This window comes from Ursus arctos, unplaced genomic scaffold (genome assembly GCF_023065955.2).
Source record: "Ursus arctos isolate Adak ecotype North America unplaced genomic scaffold, UrsArc2.0 scaffold_21, whole genome shotgun sequence".
NCBI classification, from domain to species: Eukaryota; Metazoa; Chordata; class Mammalia; order Carnivora; family Ursidae; genus Ursus; species Ursus arctos.
Window position 1 is genome coordinate 11714065 of NW_026622886.1, and position 25578 is coordinate 11739642.

Consider the following 25578-nt stretch of genomic DNA (forward strand, 5'->3'; position numbering starts at 1 on the left):
TCCCTCAACAAGGATACGTTTGGCAGATTAGCTCTTTGGCCCTGTGGGCATGGGGTCCCAGAAGGAGATGGCTGAATTGGAGGAGAAATTCCATGGGCTTCGGAGGGCACCGCTCAGCTTGGGAGAAGTCTGGAGCTCTGGTGAGTGAATGGGGCGGCCATGTCAACAGGCAGCTTGGAGCCATGGGGTGGTCAGGGGAGGAGGGGAAGTGTGGGAACTGAAGCTCAGGGGTTCTGGAATCTCAGGCTGCTTAAGCCCACAGGAAGAACTTAGTCATTCCCTCCTGCCCCCAGTGGTTCGCAGTGGAAAATTCAGCCTTCACATCTCGGACCTTCCACCAGACCTCAGGATTCAGGGTGTACGGGAGACCTCAGAAAACTGGCTGCTCAGGAAGGATCTAGATTGTGATGATAAGGATCATGACTGACAATGGCAATGGCAGCTCTTGTTAGGGCCGCACGTACTAGGCTCTTCACAACCACCATCTCTGACCCTCACAGCTTCTCCCCTGCAAAGGGTGCAACAGGCACTTCCTTTTGCAGATGAGTGCCCCGGGGCCCGGACCAGGTAGGTTCCCTCGGGCCATTCGTCTAGTAACTAGCAGAACCAGGGGTCAGATCCCGGACTCCAGAGAACTGTGCATTTGCTATGAAACCACTCCGCCTCTGTGTCGGCACAAGTCTGGGCCCGGGACCACGATCCCAAGGGACCCCTCCTGCCCAACCCAAGGGACCCTTGTCTGCCTGAGCTGGGTCCTTCCGTGATGGCACAGGACGGCATGCTGGTTTCATGGATTTGAGTTAAATCTTTTCATCCAGTTTTCCTTCAAGACCGCAAACCGCCTGAGGCCTGGGGCCACATTTCCAAATCATCTTTTCCTTGTGGAAAAGGAAACGCCTGCGTTGTTGGTATTTTCAGGCGTCGCACAGCCCCCAGCCTCAGCTAGATGCTCTGGGAGGCTCCGCTGCGGCACGGTTCTGTGGGCAGCTGACCGCCCCCGGGACGGACCTGTCTGAGTGTTGCAGAAGCGGCCTGTCCACCCCGTTTCGCAGAAGCACTGCCCAGAGCCCGTGATGCCGTCATCACACTGTCCGTGGGCTGAGCAGCCACAGGCTGTAAAGCAAATAGGAGGGTGATCAGAAATCAGTGATCAGGGATTGAAATCCAATCAGGCAGCTCACTGTCCACCTGTTGGCTGTGCTGTCAGCATGGAAGGACCATGCTTATGTCACAGTTTCATTCATTCATTCAAACGTTTCAAAAATAACATAGTCAGTGGCTATCATGGGGTGGACGTGACTTGGCAATGAACTTACAGTGAAAAACATAAAACATAAGGTTCCTGCTCTCATGGGGCTTACAGTCTAGGAGTAACTGGCTTTTGAACGTGTAATTATTAACATGGTGAGTGTTATAAACACAGAAGTAGAGGGCGTCATCGGGTATGTAACAGAATAGAAGGGGGAGAGAACCTTATCTGGGATCTCCTAACAGAGAAATCTATTTAACAGTGAAATCTTCAAGATACGTACCAATTCTTTCTCTTCTTGCCACCTTGAGCACTATACCCCTGGCCCAAGGCATCACCAGCTCTCACCTAGATTGTTGCATTCAGCTCCCCAAAGGTGGCTCTGCTTCTGCTCTTGTTCTCCTACAGTATACTCTCCTTGGGGCAGCTGAAGCAATCCTTTCCAATCTGCTCAGCGCACTCCCCCATTCACAATCCTCCATTGGCCGCCCATTACACTAAGAATAGATGAAGAGCTGTCTCTGGCCAAGAAGCTCTTATGTTACCTGGCCCCTGGTGGCCTTCAGATTTCACTTCCTTCCTCTCTTCCTCTTCTTTGCCCACTCTGCTCAGCCACCAGTGCATGCCACGCCCACTTCTGCCTCAGGACCTTTGCACTTGCTCACTTCTCTTCTAGGAAAACCATTCCTCTAGTCTGCACTGCTCAGTAGAGAAACCCTTGCTACATGTGGCTATGTAAATTTAAACTAATTAAAATAAAAAAATCAGTTCCTTAGTCACACATTTTGAGTGCTCAATAGCTACAGGTAGCTAGTGGTTCCCATTCCTGATGGTAGAGTTACAGAACATTTCCAGCAATGACTGAAAATTTGTTTGGGCAGAGCTGCCATTGGAGATCCCCATGCCTGTCCCCACCTCTTTTCAGTCTCACCTCAAATATTCCCTGTGTGAGATGTCTTCTAAAACAGTGCCTCCCTTCCTTCCCCATCCCCTTCACCTGCTTCTTTTTCTTTATACCTTTATAACTACCTTTGTTTCTGAGCATATATTCCTTGAGAGTTGGGATTTGGCCCCTCCCAACACCACTGTATCCCTACAACTTAGAACTATTCCTGGCCTTTGAGCAAGTCACTTAGCCCCTTTGTGTCTCAGTTTCCACATCTGGTAAGTAGGGATAATAACGGTACTCCCGCAAAGGGCAGTTGTGAGGATTAAATGATAAAACACACCTGCCTGGCACATAGTAGGTGCTCCGTAAACATTAGCGTAAACATGAGCTGTCAAGATTGATAAGGACTCTAAATGCATGTTGGTTGAATGACTGAATGAGTGTTGTTCAGCCACAGCTTGTCTTGATGGCTGCAGGGGATGTGAATTTCACTTCTAGAGATGGGCTCTCTCAGTGGATGGCAACTGGCAAACATTCAGGGAGGGAAAAATCATGTAAAGGCAGGCAGATGGGAGGTGGGGGGACAGGAGAGAGAGGAAGAGGGATGCTTCTGGGTCAGGCAGGGGATATGGACGAGGACAGGGAGCACACAGCTGAATGACAAGCTAAAGCAGGGGGAGTGGGAAACACGTACACTGACAGTCAGGCCCGAATCTCCCCGGCAGGCACAGCTCGCACGCCGTCCCGTTGAAGCCCATGTGGCATCTACACTCGCCTATGCCCAAGTACTGATCGAGGCAGAAACCATGGTTATTACAGGGGGTATCCGCTCCTCCAGGGCAGGCTGGAAGAGATGAGACAACAATGACTCAACAGTCTCCCAAGACCCAGAGCAGCTCAGCCCCTTTGTAATGTGCTGTTGATCGGCCCTCAGCTGTGGGGCTCATCTCCATCAGCCCAGAGAGACCGTGGCTCTGGGGACACACCCACAGAGTGTCATCAGATGCTTCGGGCAAGCCAGTGGCCTCTGGAGCATGCACTTAAATGTATCTGATAGGATTCTACTACGGCAGAGCAATATGCTGAACCCTGCATTGTATTTGGCGGCTAGGAGGCCTGGATTTGAGTAGATCTGGGCTGAATTTGTTTGAGCTTCAGTTTTCTTAGCTCTGGATGATGATGATGGTGATGGCGACCTAGACCGCATTGTGACTGAGGATCAAACACATTACTGTAGGGCGCCTGGGTCCTAATGGCTCCGTCCGTTAAGTGTAGGCCTTCGGCTCAGGTCATGATCCTAGGGTCCTGGAATCAAGCCCTGCGTCAGGCTCCCTGCTCAGCGGGGAGTCTGCTTCTCCCTTTCCTTTTCCCCTCCCCCCCTGCTCATGTGCGCATGCGCTCGCTCTCTCTAATAAAATCTTTAAAAAAATGTTACTGTAACTGAGAGCACTTTGAAAACAGAAAGCACTGAGCAAATGTAAGGAATGGCACTGATTTTTGTGCACACGTAAGTGATAGAGTGTGGATACTGGGTGTGTGTGTGTACTCCCAGCCCAGAATTTTCTTGACTGGACCACAATGAAGGGAGTACACATGGTGGTTAAAACCATGGCTTCTGGGGACACTCTGTGGGACCTTGGGCTTGCTGCTTATCCTTTCTCTGCTTCAATTTTCTCATCTGTAAAATGAGGATAACGATGGAATCTACTTCTTAGAGGTTGTTGCCAGGTTTAAATGTGTTGTTATATATGGGAGTAGCACTCCATAAATGTGCTCAACTAAAACAATGTGCGGCCGATGGGAGGTGCCACGGCATTTGTTACCACTGGCCAGACGTTCTATCTATACACAGAGGTTTCCGGATGGGCCCAAATGTCCTTTGGCAAGGAGCCCTTTCCTACGGAGGTAAGAGAGGGAGGTGATGTCATACGTTCCATGGGGGGGGAGGCTTCAGGAAACAACGGCCCCCACACCTATTAGCATAGCCCCCTGCTAAGGTAGAATCCTATGCATTTAAACTTATGTGCTCATCAGCATCCTGGACTAGCATCAGAAACGAAATACGATGTTTCTAGCACCAAGGGAAATGTCTGACGCTATCACGTAGAGCAAAAAAGCACAACACGATGACAATCAACGCACAGGAGAATCTCAGCTCTGGAAAAAACAAAATATGACACAAGGTAAAAGTGGAAGGAAAGCTACGCCGCTCTTCAGAACGATGGCTTGCGGATTTTAGAGGAGTTACTGGGAGCAACGCGCTCCGACGCCCCCTCCCCCACCCCCTACGGCGTCTGTACTTTCAAATACTGCGCAGTGATCGCACAATCCTTTCAGAATCGCGAGGTGGTAAGAGGCGCCCTCACCCTGACAGTCTCGCCCGAAGTAGCCCTTGCAGCACTTGGGGAGCCGTAACACCATGGTGCACTGCTCCCGGCAGCCTTCCAGGTACCCGCTGAAAGCCGAGTAGTATCGACACTTCTCCTTCACGCCCTAAAGGAAGAAAGCGCACTAACCCTCCGCCTTCCACCGCCCGGACTTGGGCTCTTTGGCTCTAGTCCGCCCCCAGTGGAGGATCCTGGGTACTGCCCAAACTGCAAAAGGGGACGCCATGGCTCGGAGCCCTTTACAAGGAATGCTTTTCTTAGGGGTGTAGCTAGGCAGATGGATGGGGCAGGGGGCAGAGCTAGAGCTCACAGAAAGATTTCTCCGCAGCCTTAAAAGGAAGGACTTGCTGACTCTGAGTGTTTTTGCAAAGGGTGCGGTGTTTTGGGAATGGAGTGGGGGAGAGAGAGCTTTCCATCGTGAGGGGGTGGGGTTCTGTGGCAAGGCCCCCAAATCATCAGCAGGGAAGGTTTGGCAGGCGTGTTTTTGCTAGAGGTTTTACTAGTAGGGTAGAGGGAAATTGGCTAAGGGATAAGTAAAAAAAGCAATATTTAATGAGTGTTTACTATGTGCCAGGCTCTGTACGCACATTTTAAAACGTACTTTTCCTAATACCCACACACAGAATGATTATTAGCTCCGTTTTATGGAGGAAAAACCATGTAGATTATGTAATTTGCCGAAGATTACCCACTGGAATTGGCTCGAAGAGCCGTGGACTCCACATTCCATTGACTTAACCATTACTTTTACGTTGCTTTCTGGGCCCTAATTCTAGCTTTGCTCCTTACTGGCTCTGTGGTCTTGGCCTAATTGCTTACCCTCTCTGAGATACATTTTTTTTTCATAAGTGGAGGAAATAATAGCTTCCTATGAGAGTTATAATGGGGGCAACGTGTAATAAAGAAAGGGCCCAGCACACAGCCAGGGACAGGGATAGCGGCCAACAAAATGCAGCTATTCTTTATATAATTATCATTATCTTTGAAGTCTCCTTTAAGTCTACAATCCCATGATTTTTCTAGATAGTTCCTAGAAGGTGGGTACTGGGTTCACAGTTTGCCTGGGTTCAAGGAGGCTAAGGATGCCTGGTTGTTAAAAGAATGATGCAAATTGCAGTTATACAACAGACCTGCAGAGGCACACCCGTGCACACACACTCACACCTACCAGAACACGGGTATGAGAATGGAACAAACATCGTGCTCCAAACGTTATCACTGCATTCATAATTACCTTTGATTTACTCCACTTCGGGCAGCTGGGGGTATTGGCGCAGCTCCAACAATCTCCCTAGTATGCAAGAAAAGAAATGCTTAAAAATCAAGAATATCAGGCAACCCAAGGATATGCCCCTGGTTAATGCCTTGGTGAGTTGACAAAGAACTTAATCTTGACTAAGATTCTGGCTCCGATCAAGAACACAAAGGCAAGCACACTGCGACTTTGCCATGGAGAATTCTGAAAGTCTGTCTTGGCCCTCAGCTCCTTGGTTTTTGTTGGTTGAGGTGAGACCTTCCCTGCTACACAGAGCTGGGCCAGGGCGGGCAGTGCTCTCCAGGCATCTGGTCCAGTGGCAGTGGGAAATGTGCACGCAAGTGTCCCTTCCACTATAAACCAGCTATGATACTTTTGGCGAGTCACCCTCTTTGACCCTCAGGTTTCTGACCTACAAAATAGAGACCACGATTCTCGCTGCTGTTTGACCTTCAGGGGACTGGTGATGGAAACTATTAATGGCAAAAACGTGTGCCAATATACTTTGGAAGTTAAGAAGGCCACAACTTCTACAGCAGAAAGGACAACCAGGTTTTTCACCTTCTACTCTGGCTGCCTGGTATCTCAAGAACTTGGGATATTTCTCGAATCCTTACAAGTTGCCAGGTACCAAAGCCAGCTGGTCATAGACTTGGCCATGCAAGCCACCTCCCCTCTTTGAGACTCAGTTTCCAAATCTCCATCACAGAGTTACTGATAACAACTTGTATTGTTGGATTCCTTTAGGGGTAAGATGAGCATTGAGCCAAATGGCTGGCTCTACACACGATCCTGGACAGATGAATGAGTATGAAATGTGACAGCGTCTCACACAGCAGGGCCCAGGGCAGACATTCAAGCACTGTTGTTAAATGAACGAATGAATAAGTCAACGGTGGTGTGGGTGCCATATGATACTAGGTTGAACCCTATGAAGTTGCCATTTTTGTACTCATACCCTGCCAAATACGACAATTTTATATGGTCTCATCTGGCAGAAGAGCAAAAAACGTTTGTTGAATGAATGGGTGAGTGACTGAGCAGATAGGGGGCTTTGAAAAGGAAGAGCTTGTTGCAGGATCATGGGCACACAGTTGCCTCCTTAATGGTGAAGGGATGAATGGATGGGGGGCTGTGGGTAAATGGACTGTGCCAGGCTGGGGCAGGGCTAAGGAGATGCTTGTGGGTTCTGAGTTTGACGAGCACCATCATCTGGCCCTCAGATCTCGTGGGTCCTGGGCTCCCTGAGGACCAGCCTTCACTGGTTTCGAGGCAGAATCCATGCTGGGTCGTGAGGGCTGAACCCCAACACTCTCCTATTATGGTACTGTTTTGGGGACTGACCGAAAAATTGTATGCGGCAAAAGTGTCACAGTGGCCCCCCAGGGTGGAATCGATCAGGAGGCAGTCAATGCCGTAGGCCACACCCAGGTCAAACAAGAGTTCTCGCTGCACAATTCGGCATGTTTGGTCATTCAGGAAAAGCTCGCCCTGAGAGGGGGGAAGGGAGATGGAGAGAGAGAGAGAGAGAACAGTCAACGATCCTTCTTAGACTTCTCTTCTTCCTAAGGCCATATAAAGTGGCCAACACCTGCAAGACTCAGAAAGCACTATATATATATATATATATATATATTCTTATAGATGTAAGATACATATAGCAAACAGCCAGTGCCTATTATGTGCAGAGTAATGCTACATGTGGAGCCCGTGCAAATTCCTTGAATCCTCACAATTTCCTAGAGGAATGATTACCAAGATCACTGCTTCCAGATGAGAAAACTGAGACAGGGGAGGTTCAATACCTTGCCCTAGGTCAGGCAGCTGGGGAGTGGCGGTGTGGGCACGCCCACAGGCCATCAGCCTCTGAGCCCCAGCCGTGGCCTCCACCAAAGTAGAAACAGGGGCAGCGAGGGGGACGGGCTGGAGCAGCCGCGACCTGTCTGTGGTTCAGGATCCACTTTGGTAACGTGGCCACTTCGTGAGCAGTAGTGTGTTTTTTGTTGTTGTTTGTTTGTTTACTGAGTGCTACGTTCTAGCAAAATGTGGCCATGACCTTTTTTTTTTGAGGATATACAAGTGATGGGCTGTAAGTCTATAATGATGACAATAACTTCTTTTCACATGTACTAGGCATTGTCTAAATCATGCTCTAGAGACATTATTTCACTTTGCTTGCAACAATTCCAGAGCTTTCTTCCTTAGGGTTCACCCAGCTAGTAAATCGTTGACTACATCTCCACCCACCCCTGGAGGAAGCATAATGCTTTTAGAAAATTCTGTGGGAGGAAAACAAAAGATAAATCTCAGCATCTATTGATGGGATGGACACGGTGTGATTCAGTGGCGAGAGCACTGGAAAACTGGTTAAATCCTCCACTTCCGCTTATGTGCGGTGTGACTGTGAGTGAGTTACTGAACTTCTCTGAGGTTTAATTGTTTTCATCAGGTCAATAGGATTAATGATTCTATTGCATAGGGTTGTTAGAAGGCTCAAACTAAATAATACATTGCCAAGTGCTCTGAAAGCTACAGTAGCACCCAGAATGAGCAGCAGACATTCTTACTATACTTCTTTGATAGGTGTCCTGTTTGATCTATGGAAATAGTACAGCCAATCTCAAGAGTGTAAGTACATTGGAACAATGTTCTAAAAGTCGGAATGTAAAGGTGCTAACATTTCTCACATTCACTTTATAAAATCAATGCAATTCCACTGCAAACACCAAAGGGATTCTGGCTGGTCATAAGATAGAAACAGAATGACGTATGGCACTTCTAAGAAGGCTCCTTGAAGGGAAACAACTCAGCTGAGAGCTGCATCCCTTTCATCCTTCCTCCTGGCCCTGGTGGTGGGAGCTCCGTGCTCCAGCAGCCGTGTTGTACCTGGAGGTGGTTCTGAGGCTGGAAACGTGCTGCAGAGCAGTCAAACAGAAGGTGCTCCCCCAATGAGCCATCATTCTAGCTCTGGCTTGGCTGCCTCCTGATTTCTTTTAAAAAGACACAAACCGTTATATATTTAAGCCACTGTCATTTTGGGTCGTCTATGGATACAGGATGTGGCTACTATTGTCCCATCAGACCCATTCATTATATGGAATTTCAGGGAGGCAATATGGTTCAGGAACTAGCCGGGGAAGGTGACAACTACGAACTTTCTCTCTGTTGGCTGATCTTGGTAGATATAGCCCAGAGCTGGCTCTGAATGCCAACAAGGGGCTAGAGGTGAGGCTGCAGTGGGGCTGGGAAGGAAGGGAAAGGAATGACCGGATCTTTCTTGCTTCAGCGGAGTGTCTCACACTGCAAAATAAATGCTCTGAAAAAAAAAAAACAAAAAAAAAACCAAAAACCAAAAACCAAAAAAACAAAAACCAGAGCTGCTCTCTGAAAGTGTAAGGGCGGGGGGGCTCCCTAACCTCTGCTACCAGGGCTTGTGCTGGGCCAGGATTTCTGAGGTTCTTCCCATCAAAATACTCACTCTCAACTAATACCCCTGAAGGCAGAGAAAAGGGCTTGCTGTCAACTGAGGAAAAAATGACTATTCCCTTGAGGGGGCGGGGGTTGGGGAGTGTTGTGGGTACTCACGATGTCACCGCCAGCTCCACATGTCACCCGCAGCTCTGAGCCTTGCAGGGTCTTCCAGGCAGTGGCCCTGGGGAGACCCACTGCTAAAATCTGTAGGAGCGATGGTGCCGCGTTAACATGCCAGATTTAGCCGCAGAAGCCCCAAAGGAGCTTTGCCAACAGACCAAATACAGACGTAAGTTTTTCCACCTTTAAAATGACGGCAGACATAATCAAAAGGAAGACTCATCACGGGCTCTAGAGAAAGCTGGAAATTCTTTCCGTAGGGCAAGTCTCCTCCAGCTGGGCTAATTTCAGTCACCCCTCCGTGCCTCCTCTAAGCTGGGGAGTCCACGGCAGAGGCTGTGTTGGTGTATGAAGCTAATGACAGGATCCGTGGGTCGGGGAAATGGCACAGGGCGTGGTTATGGGTTGAACTGTGAGCCCTGAAAACGTTATTGACGTCCTGACCCCATTACCTCAGAATGTGACTTTACTTGGAAATAAGGTCATTGCAGATGTAACTAGTTAAGATGAGGTCACATTGGAGTAGGTGGCCCCTTGGTCCAAAATGACTGGTGTCCTTATAAGAAGAAAAGAGAAGAGGAGAATGACATGTGGAGACACAGAAATACACAGGGAGAGGACAGCCACGTGACAAGAGAGGCAGGGACTGGAGGGATGCAAGGATTTCCAGCAACCGCCAGAAGCTAGGAGAGAAACATGGAACACATTCTCTGTCCAGGCCTCCAGAAGGAACAACCTTGTCAGCACCTTGACGTCAGACTTCCCAGCCTCCAGAGCTCTGAGGGCATACGCTTCTGTTGTTTCAAGCCACCCAGTTCGTGGTTATTTTTTATGTAGCCCTAAGACACTAACACAGGTCCTATGAATTAGCCAGAGTTAGGACACTTGGCCTTCTGGGATTAGACAGACTCACTCCTGGAGACAGACGTGGGTCCTAGTTGAGGACACAGAGTGACAGGGTTTCAGCAAGAGCTGCCATGTGCCTACAAGATCTTGCTTCCTCGATCACGGTAGATTCTTCAGGAGTGAACGGCTGATTGCACCTGGCTCAATCAGCCCTTGGCCTAGAAATTTTGGAATTGGGGGAGAACGACTCCGCCTGAACAAACTTGGGAGCTGTTGCCAATAGCCACTTGGCCGTGTGATCTGGGGCAGAAGAAAGCCGATGTGCAGTACAGCAGAGGAATGATGGTAGGTTGGAGAAACAGGGCAGGCCTGGCACACTGCGGGGGTCAAGTAACCACGGCCAGTTGGAGGAGGACAGAGTGGGGCAGGGGCGCTCAGGTCTCCTTTGCGCTGAGGAGGTGAAGACACACTGACCATTCCTGGAATGGACCCCATCTGTATGCACACGAAATACCTTGGACTCTCGGATCACGTGGAACTTCAAATACTCCATCAGCTTGTCCTTGTTTTCTTGGTTGAACAGGAAATCCTGTTGTTCGGGGGGTAGAGCTTGCAGGGCTTGGTCGCTGGGCCAGAAGAGAGTGATCGGAGCATGGACGGGGTCAGTGATGACACCCAGCAAGCCCACATCCTGAAACACAGGGAGCAGGACGTGTGCACAGCAGAGCCCGGCCACGGGGTGAGGCAGAGCGTCTTTCTGAGGCCCAAAGCCATTTGGAGGGGTTCCCTTCGTGCCTGCCCCGGGGGCTTGTTGGGATTCCAGCTGGTTCAGGGGTGACAGCCTGAAACTAGAGGCCCAGCACATCTCAACCATTCTGACCCTCAGTTTCTTGGATTGCAAAACAGACAAATTCTGGGCTTTTGTGAGTAGAAAAAGAAGCTTTAACAAACCCCCTTTTTTTTTTTTCCCTACTACTGCCCCCAAATTGTAATTTCTGGAAGACCCACTTAGCATTTTCCTCTTATTTCACTTAAAAAAGTGAAACTTATACAATATTGAGATGCTCCTATGTATTTATAAGATTTCTAGCTCACATGGACTCAAAAAGGAAATTGCTGGATGAATGGAGAGGAGTCATTTCGAGAGCCTTCTATAAGCTGGGTGCATCATAGACATTAGCCCTGCGATTTTTCCAACAGCCCTATGAAGTAGGCTTTAGTGTTCCCTTCTACTGAGCCCCAGAGAGGTTTGCTAATTTGCTTTCAAAGCCTGTGCTCAACCAGACGAGCTGCTCAGGTTTTGGAGCTGGGTGGGCCAGCAAAGATACTTGCCCCTAATCTCCCTGGTGAGTCTCATTTTGAGCACCTTGAAATCTCCATTTCTGAAGAGCTCCCCCGAGAGTGAGCCCCAGACCATTTTGGAAATCGCTGGTCTGTGCAGAGGTTTATAGACTGTGCCACAGGGGTGGGTATGGAGTGGGGGGCTGGTTCTCAGAGCCCTCCTGAGACTTCTCAGGGTAGGTGGAGGAGAGGAGACCTTGGAGGACCCTGTCCCTCCCTGATTCTCCTCTGAAATCTTTGTTTGAACAAGAAGTTTCTCTACTCAATTTGTGGGGAAAGTGTCTGAAATCAGAAAGATATAGCTTTAAATACAATTTCTACTTATGCCTCAGGCGTAGATTTTCCAGATCTGCACCTCGGCTTGCCCATCTCTATAATGGAGGTGATAATTCCAGATGGGAAGCACCTCGTTCAGGGACCGGCACAGCCTAATTCCTTCCCTTGCTCCAACCTCAAATACTTCAGCTTCTAATACAGCCGATGTGCACTGGATAGCCAAAGAAACCCTATGCTATTTGGGGAATGGAGTGGTCTGCCATGCCTTCGCGCTGCAGAAAATCAGGACTTCCCTACACAGATCCCACAACAGCTGGCTAGCGCCCCAAATAAAACACCGAATGACAAAACAACACAGCAACAACAAAAAACCCCGAAACAAAAGAAAACCAAAAAACCCTCCGAAAAACCAAATTCCTACGGCAGATTATCCCCGAGGGCTTTACCTGTAGCAGGCTGCTGAATTTGGTGTAGCCATGGTTTACTGCCACTGTCGTGAGATTTTGCTGCAAAGATAGTAAGAAGTGGAACGACACGTTCCTTCATACGGTTCACAAAGCACTTCCACGAAAGCTCAACCGACTGGAATGAGGGTGAGACAACGCGGCAGGTGCTGGGGATCGGCTCAGCAGCACCCACTCCAGCTCCCGTGTACCCGGGCCTTTCTGCGTGATGGAGGCTGGGGGGCTATGTGCTGCCTTTTCCCAGACTGCCCTGCAGCCACAGCCTCATAGGCGACGGGGCACCCAGCAAGCACAGGGGTTTTCATCAGACGTATGGGTGGAAGGAAACAACGTGAGGTGGGTGTGACTGCTAGGAGGGGGACCGTGACTGGCACAGTGGCAGAGGCATCCGGTGCTTAGACCTGCATGTTGCAGGTGCCGAGGCCGGAGACAGGTCCGGACAGCCCCGTGGTGAAGTCAGGGGTCCTCCCTTCACAGGTCCTCCCTACACTGGTCTCCCTGGGTAGCTCCTGGCTCTCTGGCTTTCTTAGAGATTCAGTGATGAACTTAATATCTTAAGAATCCCCTTTTTGTTTAAGTTAGGCATAGTGGGTTCTATTGTCTGCAATGAAAAACCCTGGCCAATACTAAAATAACAATCAAATTCAAAATTGTCTTTTCTTTCACTTGAAAAGGAGTTTTACTCCAGGTTTGTTTTGAGTGATATTTATTTATCTACCATCTATCTATCTTTCTTTTCTTTTTTTCTTTTATTTTTTAAAAAGATTTTATTTATTTATTTGACAGAGACAGATAGCCAGCGAGAGAGGGAACACAAGCAGGGGGAGTGGGAGAGGAAGAAGCAGGCTCCTAGCTGAGAAGCCTGATGCGGGGCTCGATTCCAGAACGCTGGGATCACGCCCTGAGCCGAAGGCAGATGCTTAACGACTGCGCCACCCAGGCGCCCCTCTTTTATTTTTTTAAAGATTTATTTATTTATTTTAGAGAGAGTGCATGTGAGCAGGTCGAGGGGCAGAGGGAGAGAGAGAGGGGATCCTCAAGCAGAGGCCCTGCTGAGCATGGAGCCCAATGCAGGGCTTGATCTCACAACCCTGGGATCATGACCTGAGCCAAAATCAAGAGTCGGGTGTTGAACTGACCGAGCCACTCCAGGTGCTTCATATCTATTTATCTTTCTACCTATCATCAGTCTCATCCATCTGTGTAATTCTCCATCTTCCAATCCTTGCGGAAACGAAAGAAAATCTTATAAAATCCATTTATCTATTTAAATTAGACTTTTACCTATTTACTTCTTACCAGAATAATATTCACTAGGCTTTTAATAGTAGCTTGAGACTGAAGGAGCAAAATTAAAATGTCTCCGAATGATGCCTCAAAATCAGAATTGTGGGCCGCTTGGGTGGCTCAGTCGGTTACATATCTGCCTTCGGCTCAGGTCATGATCCCAGGGTCCTAGGATCGAGCCCCCTGTTAGGCTTCCTGCTCAGCAGGGAGCCTGCTTCTCCCTCTCCCTCTGCCTCCCCCTCTGCTTGTGCTTTCTCTCTCTCTGGGTGTCAAATAAATAAGTAAATAAGTAAATAAATCTTTAAAAAATCAGAATTGTGATAATAAATTATGAGTCTTATGAGTCACTCTGTGCCGGAAGTATGACAATGAATTCACCCACCAGAATCCTTCCAGAGGCATCTTTGGGAGTGATAAGCAAGTTTTGGGGAGACAGCAGTTTGTCTATGATGTGGATGATTCCATTGGTATGGATGATATCACTGGATATGATCTTAGCCTTATTATTTATATACACTGTGTCCTAAAATTAACCAAAAAAAGAAAAAAAGAAATGAGCACAGAGACAAACAGACACAAAATTACTTCTTTCAGAATGCTTTTAGCAACATGCTAACTTATCATGAAAGTGAATGTTTAAGTAGAGCCTTGAGCCCATTTATTTACTGTGATTATAAAAAGAGAAGTGAGACAAGCCTGTAATCTCACCTGGAGAAGTTAATTACAGATCACCAACCACCATGGTCATTTCACTGTGATTCTCAAATTTGAAATAGCAAGCAGCTTGAGACTGGCGCCTTTCTCACATGTATTCTCTACACCACCTTCTGCCCCCACCACTCGCTTGCTTCTCTCGGCAATGGGTTCTACCGCCGCTACTTGTTTCTCTGTTGTGGGGAGCGAGGGGACCAGCATGGCCAAGTGGCTGTGGTCCAAAGTATTCTTCCCTGGCTGGCTCCTGATCAGAAGCAGTTCTGATGACCACTTAAAGCAGGGTGCCTTTGAGTTTCAGTCCCAACTCGAATATTTACGTGCTGTGTGACCTTGGACAAGTTACTTAACTTCTCTGAGCTCAGTTTCCCAATTTGTAAATTGGAGAAAAGAATAGTATCTACATCACAGATTCTTTTGAGGATTAAATAAGTCAGCATACATCCAATACTTCAAATACCACCTGGCACAAAGGAATCACTCAACATGTGCTAGTTGTTGTTATTACTATTATCGCTGGTATTACTCTAAAGAAGAGGAGAAGAGAAAGGGCCACGTGGTGGGTGGCCTCTCTTACTTGAGAGACGGAGATGAAGATTTTCTCCCCCTGGAGAGAAGTAGCATTTGGGATCAATTTCAGGTTTTCTAGAAGCAGCTGGTGGCAGGCGATCACATGGTAGCGAAGAACCTGGGGCATGAAACCCTTTTTGTCCCAGTCTTTAATCTGTAATAGAAGATGGGAGGGTTCCAGCCAGAGCCAGGAGCCTTTGGTCTCCCCTCCCCGATGCCCTCGCCGGGGCCTCCCTCCCCACCGGACTGGGAAGGAGGCAGTCAGGGCTGGCTGGTGGTCAGAGTTACAGGGTACAGGCTGTTCAGGCAGGAGGGAGAAAGTGGTCCTCGTTCCTTTCCTCCTTCCAACATAGATTCTCAGCTTGGAAGGGAGCTTGAAGTTCCCCTGGCCCAGCATTTCACAACACATGTGGCGGGACCCTAAGTCCTGTGAGATGCTACTTGCAAAAAGACTTTTCTTGTGAAAAATGCTGGGAAATGCTGCATGGCACCTGCCCCCCTTGGAGAGGTACCTGGGCCAGATTTAAACCTTAAGTATGGAAAAGATCACGATACTTTCCCATTTATAAATCGAAACACAAACAATATTAACCATTAATAAAAAGTATAAAAAGTAATAAAAGGCCCATAAGGTTCTCTTTGTTTCATGATATCTCTTTTGATGCTTTTGAGAGAAAAACTATCAAATGTCAACATCTTTCAAAAAGTATTTTTGTATCTCTGCTTTACTAGTATCTAAAATATATGCATGGGGCGCCTGGGTGGCTCAGTTGTTGAGTGTCTGCCTTTGGCCCAGGGCGTGATCCCAGAGTCCTGGGATCGAGTGCCGCATCGGGCTCCTCCGCTGGGAGCCTGCTTCTTCCTCTCCCGCTCCCCCTGCTTGTGTTCCCTCTCTCGCTGGCTGTCTCTCTCTCTGTCAAATAAATAAATAAAATCTTAAAAAAAATAAAATCAAATATATGCATAGAGAGGCAGTGTGCATAGTGAAGGACGCAGGCTCTGGAGTCATGTTTGAGTCCTTGCTCCACTACTTGCTAGTCATATGGCCTTGGGGAAGTTACTTCTGCCAATGTCCTGGACTGTAAAATGGGGATAATAGCACCCAACTGATAGGGTTGTTGTGAACGCTAAATGAATTAATCTAGGCCAGGTACTAGAAACAGTGTCTGGCACACTCAATAAATGTTTGCTACATTTTTATATGTTAATGGGTAATCCAGCATGAAGAGTCCCAGTGAATGTTAGAACAGTAAAGGCTCTGATAAGGTCTGCAAGAAAAAAGATTTAAATTCCTTTAACCCAGCATCCTCCCTTCCTTCCTTCCTTCCTTCCTTCCTTCCTTCCTTCCTTCCTTCCTTCCTTCCTTCTTTCCTTCCTTCCTTCCTTCCTTCCTTCCTTCCTTCCTTCCTCCTTCCTCTCTCTCTCCCTTTCTTTCTTCTTTCTTTTTGTCTATGGAAGGTTTGGATCATTTAAGAATTGTTGATCTTTTCCAACCTCTTACCCTATTCAGGAATATTTTTTAGCGGGCTTCTAGCTGTTACACCGCAAATTCACTTAAATCCTTCCCCTTTATAGGGGTCCCTATGCTGAAAGGCAGCCCGTCCCATTGCTGATCAGCACCAGCTCTTCCTAAATCTCCTGCCCAGAAATGTCCCCAGCATTGGTTCCAGGGTGATACCTAAAGACTGGGCTCCAGTCCCAAACGTCTTCTGCTTGTCTAGAGCGTCATGCTTACCCGAGGTTCCTCATCAAAGGCTGCAGATAAAGGTGCAAAGACAGTGAAGGGGCCTGGACCACTCAGGTCTCGCACAGAATGCTCCTGTGGGAAGGAAGGCGGGGCCGCATGTCACCTATTTAACATAAATACTGGGCGGGGGTTCAGACAAAGAGCAGAGAGAGTGGATGGTGGCAGAGAGGAGGGGAAACTGAATTGGGCGATCTGTGTTTTATTTAGTCTCAGATTCAAAGTCATTCTGATTCTTTTTTAAAAAAATTATATATATATATATATATATATTTTTAAGAGAGAAAGAGCCTATGAGTGGGGCAGGGGAAGGACAGAGTGAAAGGAAGAGAGAATCTCAGGCAGACGCCCCATGGAGGGCAGAGCCTGATGTGGGGCTCGATCTCACAGCCCTGAGTCCTGGGCTGAAATCAAGAGTTGGATGCTTAACTGACCGAGCCCCCCAGGCACCCTAAATCCATTCATATTCTTTGTCATTGAAATAATGTTTTTTTGTATACAGTTATAAAAATAACACATGCTTATTGTATTAAAGACTTGAAAATATAGCATAAAGAAGGAAATAACCACCCATAATCCCACTGCCTGGAAGTCACCTGTTACTTTTAGGTATTCTTTCCCAGTGTCTTTCTACATACAAATATTTTACATAATTGGGATAATAATACAAATGTAAATAATAAGATGAATGACTTAGCGGTTCTAATTGTTTTCTTGCCGATGCTAAGGTCCTATGGTTACTTATATTTTCTTCTGGGTTTTATTATCTTCTTCATTTATATTTTTATCTTTTATTTTTCAATATGTCTGGCACTTATGCTGATGTTTGATGTGCACAGAGCTCTAACTTCATATTTTCCCCCAAAGCGTTCGCTGATCGCCCCAGTAATGCTTCCTTCCTCTACCGGTGGTAGTTTTTGCACACACGGCATTCTTGTGCGTCAAACGGGCCAGGGCGGCGTTGCTTCCACTCCTGCCGCCCACCCAAGGCCTGAGCAGTCCACAAAGGACCAACAGGGACCCTATTTCAGAAATCCACATCCCCAGACTTTCTTCTCCCTTCACCAGCTCCAGAGGCTACAGTTTCCCCGGATCTGGCTGGAGACCCACGTCCTACAGCTATAGACAGACACACATGTTCTTACCAGCAACTGGAAGAAGTACTGGGACGTTTTTGGGTTCCTGGGAAGCTCCTGGAAACAAAGACAGGGCAGGGCCACTTCATGTCTGGGATTATGTGCAAGAACCATCCGGGGTTGTCTAAGGACAATTTCTCTAAGGTCGAGAGTCTCTCCTATACTTTCAACTGGAAATCTGCCCTGATGGGCCTATTTCCATCCCATCCACAGGCTTCCACTGATGTTCAGAACAACTACGGGGACATGCTGGGAGTTCCAAAACCTTTCTGGAGTCACCGTCTGATTTATCAAAGAAAGGTCCAGCCATTTCCAGAAGCAGCTAAGCTTTAGGAGCATTTTAAAAAGTTCAAATATTTTTTAAAAAATCAGTTATGGGTTTATGGCAGATTTCATTTCTTCCTCAACAAGAATATTTGATTAGCCAGAATGCTCTAGTCCCTCTTTAAACCAAATAACAGGACATTCGCTTTGTAAAGGGGTAGACATCTACAAGTGTAATGCTGCCTCGTCTGCTATGCCCAGCAGAGAGGCTTGTGTGCCTGCCCTCACCCATACGTTCCAACAGCAACCCACAGCATGGTGCCTTGGAGTTACTGTGTGCTCTGTGCCTGTCACATACGTTATTTCTGATAACAACCTGATGGGCTTAGTATTTTTTTTTTTTAATGGATTAGAAAGCTGATGCCTAGAGAGGTGATGTTATTGCCCAATGCCACATTTCTAACTGGCAGAGTCGAATTCAAACCCAGTGCTTCTGACTCTAGAACCGTTGATCTGAGAATTCCCACAAGTAGATAAAATCCCTTCTCATTGCCAATTTATATACGAACAGTCTTTCCCATTTTTGTAGAGTTTTACAAGTTACAAAACTCTTGCACCTCCCTTGGGTAACCTGGATTCTTAGCGCAGGGAGGGATATAGGGTTTACTTTATGGGAACATGCTTTTCCTTACCTGGTAGATGTTGCCACGGCAGGTAAACCCATCCCCAGTGTATTCGGCTTTGCAAGTACACGTCCTTTCTTCTGGCCCAGTGTGATTGCAGATGGCAAATTCACTACAGCCGCCATTTTTCTGGAAAAATTTCCAAGGGGTGAGGGATACGGATAGGGGTCAGACCAGTTTGCCAGCTCTGTCAATATTCTCCAAGCAATTCTGCACTGACATTTAGGTTTTTACTCACTCTCTAACTGACATGTTTGCATGATTTGCCCCTTTCCTGAACTTGCCTTTCAACTCCCTAGGGTTGTAAGGGCCATTTATTCACCCAGCCTTGTATCCCAAGATGCTCGGGTCCAACCGAGCAGATCTCCAGCCTTATACAGACAAAACCAGAGGTTCCAAATGGGAAATTTCTTGGCACCTGGGGGTTGGCCAGAAAGACACCAATCTTGTCTGACAATTCCCAGCTTTAGGCTTAAGCTCTGATCTCATAATAGCCAAGGTAACAGTCATCAGCTAGAAGGCAGTGGGTATAAAACAGAACACACTGTCCTTGTCCACAAAGAGCTTAAAAACTGGGGAAGATGGGACAGAGACCGAAAATAGAAACAAAGCAGAGTACAGCTCAAAGCTGACATCCATAGGAACACCGAGGAGGGCTCCGCAGCCCAAGCCAAGTTAAAGTGAGCTCAGGAAAAAGAACCCTGATAGGGCTGACAAAGAAGGAGATCAACAGACTTAGAGGCCGACTGTAAAATCTTCCTTTCCTCTAACTGTTGTTCCCAAAGTCTTTGTGGAGCATGATATTTGGGCCGGGGGGCGGGGGGGACTTAGTGTCCCAGATTCCCGCCTCAAGCTGACACAGCTCCGTGAGCTCTCCAAGAAAGCTGCCTTCTGAAAGACCCTTCACCATCTCCTGGGGGCCCTGGATCTTCCGGCTAGGTACCCTGGATTTTACTGTCCCGTTGCCAGCCTGCTGTAAGACCACCAAGACCAATCCCCCCTTGTGCCACTTTGCTTTTGATCTCAGTCAACGACAGCAAGGTCTAGGCTCTCAAGGCTCCCTCCTACCTCATGGACGCTCCCCTCCACGCTGCTCTAGACATCGTGATCTGACCCCACACCCACCCCTTTCTGCCCTTACAAACCATTTCTGGTGACTTCTGAAACACACAGCCATTAACGAACTCTTGACAGTCTACACCCGTTTTCAGAAAACTCTCTCCGCCTCTTACTGAAGAGGTTTCCGTGCACCCCTCAGGCAAAGCTCTTTTCTTCTCTTACTCCACACTTCATGGTCTGGGGGTGCGGGGGGGGGGGGGCTAGGACGGTGTCTTTCTTGCTGCACTTCCAAAGCCACTGCCAAAGCATTTCTACGCTCTCATGCTTCACAGGCCCCAGCTCCCTGAGAACACATGGAGTCTACTGTCACCCCTTCTTCGTCCTAGCCGTGGGGCCGGGATCACTGGCTTTCTCTCCACACCTGTCGTCACCCTCGGCGGCGTCAGCATCCCTGTCAATGGTCTCCACTGTACCTGCCCCCATTCTGCCTCCGCCACCCCGCCGGACCACGCTTGACATTGTCCCGCCATTAAAGTGGACGGCTCCTGAGAGCTCTGCTTCAACCCCCTGCTCTCTCTGACCACCAGCTTTCATCATCGCAACCCACCTCTTCCGATGCTGCGGCTCCAGCCTCCTTTGACTCACAGGGGCCTCCCCTCCTTTGAGCCAACTTCTTTCTCACCCACATTCCCGCCCACTCACTGGGCCCGGTCGCCCTGGCTCCTCGCTCGGTCCTGGCCAGCGGCCCACAGGAGGGCTCGAAAAACCGCGGCCTCTGGGCCCGGCCTGATGGACGGGCTGGGTGTTGTTGTCTGAACTCGCCACAAAGTTATCACACAGACACTGACACTGCCCCCCTCCTCCAGCGCATGTACCTTCTCTCTCCCTGGAGAAGACACGTCACACCTTCACTCCTCTCTGCAACTCTCAACCCCTGGCCCTCACTCTCAGGGACGAGCTCGCCTCATACCTTACGGAGAAAATAGACACAAGAACCAGCCCATCTTCCTGTCCTGACGCTCACTGCCGCCTGCCTGGGCCTGTCCTCCAACTCTACTTTCCTTATTTAACAAAGAAACCGACAACTGACTGACCAGTCGCTTACGCACCAAATGTCCCTCTCCTCCCCCTCAGTGTAAACTCTTGAAGGGAGGAGACTTCGCCGCTTGGTCACTGATGAGCTCCCAGTGCCTGAAATGGCGCCTGGTATCTAGGGAATGCCCATCGACCTAGATGTGTGTCATTCAGTGCGAGGTTCCCCACTGGATGTGAAGAAATTTGAGTGGCCTCTGTCCTCTGTCACAATTTATTTAGAATGGTCAGACACAGACATTTTCAAGCTATTTCACAGTAAGGGCCATGAGGGACTCAGTAACTGACTGGCTGACTAACTAACAAACTGACTACCTACCTACCTGACTAACTGCCTGACTGACCAACTAACTGACTACTTGCCTACCTACCACCGCCCCTGCTCATCCCGGAGGCTCAGCTGTGGGCTCTGGGTCCCTTTCTCCTCATCCACGCCTGTACTTCCTCCTGTAACAACCCACCTCCCTCCCTCCCTCAGTTTCAGTGTCCTTCTCTCTAATCGGATTATCCTCATCTGCAGAAAAACATGCTTTAATTCTACTCATCTTGCAAGAAAACAAACTTCCATTTTTCCTGAAAAGAATGCAGGGGGTGGTGACGGTCATGGGTGCAGTGGCCGCGAGTTAATCACTCTTGTACCGAGTCTTGGGCACATGTGGGTTCATTGCGCGAGTTGCCAGGACAAGGTGGCCATTACAAAACAGACAGACAGACAGACAGACAGACAGTTGGAAAGGCTCACTGAAGAATTGCTGTAGAAATAAACCTGGCCATGGGTCTGGTCATCACAGCTCCACATCCCAGCACCCTGCTTCCTGCAATCACTCCCTATGGGGACGTGTTCTCCTGAGGCATTTGCCAGACGAACACAGGGGACGGTAGGGCTAGAGCTTGGAGAGGAAGGGCTTTAATTACATGGCGTCTGTGCTGTGCTCATGGCCACAGCTGGAGGCTGGTGATATGAAGAAGGGAAGGAAGGTGCAGAGACTGGTCCTCCTCTGGGGCTCGCTGCCCTGTGGGAGGAACAAGCACCACAGAAAGGGATCCAGGGTGCAGCCTTTGAGTAAGACAGACATGGGTTCAAGTTCTGACGATGCTGTGTGCTCGCTCTATACCCAAAAGGTCTGCCCATGTCCTACGTCATGGTGTGTGTGAGTGTGACCTTGTTTAGAGAGTCTTTACAGATGCCATTAAGGATCTAGAGAAGAGAGCATCGTAGATGAGGCAGGTGGAGCCCACAGGAATCCTTACTAGAAGAGACACACCCCCATAGAGGTGAAGGCCATGAGAAGAAGAGGCAGAGAATGGAGTTTCTCCAACTACAACCAGAACACGAGGGAGAAATGAGCCTCAGGGCCCAGAAGCAGCTCTGAAGGAGGCCTCCTCCAGGTGCCACCCGCCAGCAGGGGGTGTAGAAGGCGCCGCAGGCCTGGGCACCGAGGGCGTTGGCCGCAGAGCCATACTCACGGTCAAGCAGGTGTTGATGAAGGAGCACACCTTCCCGTCTCCAGTGTATTTGGGCAAACAGTTACAGACCGCCTGTCGGAGGGGAGGGGGGTGGGTTATTTCACAGAGAGATTCTGTGGGCTCTCAGGCTCCACTTCTATAACGGTAACGGTAATGCCCCTAGAGTCTGCATTCGGTCTTGGTAAGCTCTTTTCTACAATGATAGTTGTCATCTCACATTCTAGCACATTCGGCACACTTCACATTAGCACTGGCGTCTCCTACATAGCCTAACTTTGCTGCCAAGAGACTTTATTTTTTTTTTTTTAAACATTGTTGCCTGATTTGGTCCCTTGCCTCCTTGGCACTCACCTCTTTCGTTGCCTTGGCTGGTGAAGGCTCAGCGTGAGGAAGCTAAGCTAGGCCCACTCCCACGCACCCTGCATTCCTGCACATCTCCACCACGCTCTGCCCTGAGGCGCCAGCGCCGGGAGCTGCTGGAGGCGAGCTTTGGAGTCGCACGGGTGGCACACGTGAGAACAATCAGTCAGACCCACTGTTTGGCCAAGGAAGTCAGCGGGGGCTTCACGTTGACGGAGGGGACACTGTCTGTAGGAAGCTGGGGACTGTCTACTTCACCCTCATTTCCCTGGCGCTCTGCATGGGAGCGAGTGGGGCTGAAACCCGGCTACACTCCAGTCACCACGCCGCGCGCCCAGAAGAAAGCGCACCTGCTGTTAATGTGTCCCCCAGAGAGGCAGCGTTTCCGGTCTCATGTCTGCTTGTTGGAACTGGAACTCATTGGCAGGGTCAGCCAGCATCAAAGAGCAGGGGCTCACTCCTCTGCCTCGTCCTTCACTGTGGGCCCTGACCTTGGCCCTAAACCTTTACCAAGACACCCCCAGCCTCCCCTCCTGGGCTGAGGTCCTGTCTCCGCGATCAACCCTGTGTCCCTCTCACTGCCTTCTAGGTCTGGAGGAGGATTTGGGGAGGCCTTGAGCAGCACAACGTTTCTAGGTTTTCCTTACTCCATATGTGGTTTGAAATAAGAACTCTGCTGAACCCCAAAATATGTCTAATTGTGCTGGGTTTTTCTACCACTATATGTGTAAACACACACACACACACACACACACACGATTCTTTAAAATAAGTGTGTGTTTTTCCTTATTTTTGGGTGCTTTAGGCTCCTGTTTGTTCTGCCCATTGGGAGATCTGGCACTGAGTTCTGGGGCTCAAGAAGGTCCCTAGAACATTACTGGGGACTTCAGTTCATCATCTGGTTTCTGATGGAGGTAACTTCCTCGTGTTAGCTCTGGCTGTAAGGTTCACTATGTTACGGACTAAACGATGGACAGAGGGCCTAACGATGCTATCTTCTGCCATGGCACAAGCATTGCAGAGCCTCAAGAAAACGTGTGGGATTCTGGACATCAGAAAGCCGAAAGAAAGGAGAGCGTTGTTGGAAACTTTCTAGGTGCTTCTGAAACCATGTTGCGTTGGCAGCTGTCTACGTCTCCCACTCAGGAAGTCCCTTCTCCCAAGAACCCTTTGTTCCTTCACCTCCACCATTTCTCATTCCCACAGAATGGCCTCTTTGGGAATTCGTTCAGGATTTTCCCCTAACATGTTCTTTTTATGCTGCTGGTGTCCACAGGTCTGTTCTCAGTCTGAAGACTCAGGAATTTGTTCCTGGTTAACTAAGGGCCCCCGGGGGGCAGAACTCACCTGGTTGGGTCCCGTCTGCGTGCACTCTGCATTCTTGTGACAGCCACCATTGTTCTCCAAACATGGGTTGATCTCTTTAAAACAAAAAGCCAATACCTGGCGTGAAAATCAAACCTCATTTTCAAGTAAAGACATCTTGAGGAACGAGGTGGGATGGCTAACTGAACAAGGTGAGCAGGTGTCCAAGTGTGATTCAGTTTTCCAACAACCCTGCGGCAGAAGTAACCCCCACAGGAAAGGTCCTAGATACGGTTTCTCAAAGTTAGCCCCTCTGGGATGGGACTGTGCCAACAGAGCCATAGTCTGTGGGTTTGCCTCTGTCCCTCTCCTGAATGAAGATGAACATTTGCGGCCAAGGACTTAAATAACAGAATCTCAGAGTCTAATCCAACATGCTATGAAGGAAGAAATTCAGGAATTAAAAAAATCGCTTGTCACTATCACAATATAATTGCTTCAGGGAAGACTCATCAATAGACTTTCCATCTAGGAGGACACTTCGATGAGGAGCAGGATATTTGCTGGGTGTTCAAGTATCTCCCCATCGACTGCTTCTTAGTAGCAATGGGGAAAAAGCAACTGTACCGTGGAGAAATCAGATAGCGCCTTGACCGAGTGGTCAAAATTAACATCACAGATGAGAGGCAGTTGGAAATCATGAGCCTCCAGTGGGATATCCTGAGCAGGACGCATCACCACTCCTGTGATACTGGGTCTGCAGGCATCATCTCAATATAATCATGAGCAAACATCGGTCAAACCCCAAATGAAGGACATGCTATGAAAAACAAAGTTGGGGTGGTGGGCTGTCTTCTTCCAAAATGTCAATGTCATTAAAGACAAAGCAAGGCTGGAGAACTACCCCCGATCTGAGGAGACTAAAGAGGCCCGGTGGCCAAGTACGATGCCCACCCCTATCCTGCACTAGAGGAAGAAAATGCCAAGACAGGACATTATGTTATGGGGTCAGGGGACAAAATTAGAAGACAAATGGTAATTAGACAAATGTATTAAATCAGGAGTAAATCGACTGAAGTTGCTAACTGCTGCGGGTATGCAAGAATTCACCCTTATTCTCAAATATGCTCCAGTGTGTAAGGGTAAAGGGAATGTGATATATATAGTTTACTCTCAAATGGTTTAGGAAAAATGTGTACAGGCATTGAGAGAGAGCAAATGATAAAGCAAATAGAGCAATACATTAACAATAGTGAATCCAGGTAAAGAACACATGGGCCTACTTTTGTACTATGCTTGCAAGGCTTCTGTACAAATATTATTACTATTATTATTTTTACAACGAAAATGTCAAAAGCCAGACAGCTTGCTATGGCATACCTTTAGAGTAGTGTGTAGCCATGATGATACTGCTTTGGAGGTACGCTTATTTTCAGAGAGATTTGTTCTTTCAAACTGCTAAGCATAGTAAATACTATGTATCATAAGACAGAATTCCATTCAAGGAAGTATGGTCTGGAGTGATATAACAATAGGAAGGGTGGTTCTTTCCAGAATATTCTCCCCCAGCATATATGCATTCTCTAATTTTTCTATAGTGAG

At 48.4% G+C, this 25578-nt stretch overlaps 1 protein-coding gene across 2 annotated transcripts in view; it reads right to left on the reverse strand.

The window, feature by feature from the left end:
* Positions 1–25578, reverse strand: part of STAB2 (stabilin 2) — a 143652-nt gene that overhangs the window by 20217 nt on the left and 97857 nt on the right. For both annotated transcript variants that reach the window (XM_026499790.4, XM_057316261.1), the window contains 15 exons: positions 24019–24092; positions 22312–22383; positions 18703–18822; positions 17756–17803; positions 16602–16685; positions 14874–15020; positions 13968–14108; positions 12281–12340; positions 10732–10908; positions 9366–9455; positions 7125–7271; positions 5760–5816; positions 4505–4631; positions 2833–2982; positions 1009–1113 (listed from right to left, as the gene is read on the reverse strand). In XM_026499790.4, the coding sequence (XP_026355575.2) occupies positions 1009–1113; positions 2833–2982; positions 4505–4631; positions 5760–5816; positions 7125–7271; positions 9366–9455; positions 10732–10908; positions 12281–12340; positions 13968–14108; positions 14874–15020; positions 16602–16685; positions 17756–17803; positions 18703–18822; positions 22312–22383; positions 24019–24092 (1599 nt within the window). The remainder of the gene's footprint in view (positions 1–1008; positions 1114–2832; positions 2983–4504; positions 4632–5759; positions 5817–7124; positions 7272–9365; positions 9456–10731; positions 10909–12280; positions 12341–13967; positions 14109–14873; positions 15021–16601; positions 16686–17755; positions 17804–18702; positions 18823–22311; positions 22384–24018; positions 24093–25578) is intronic.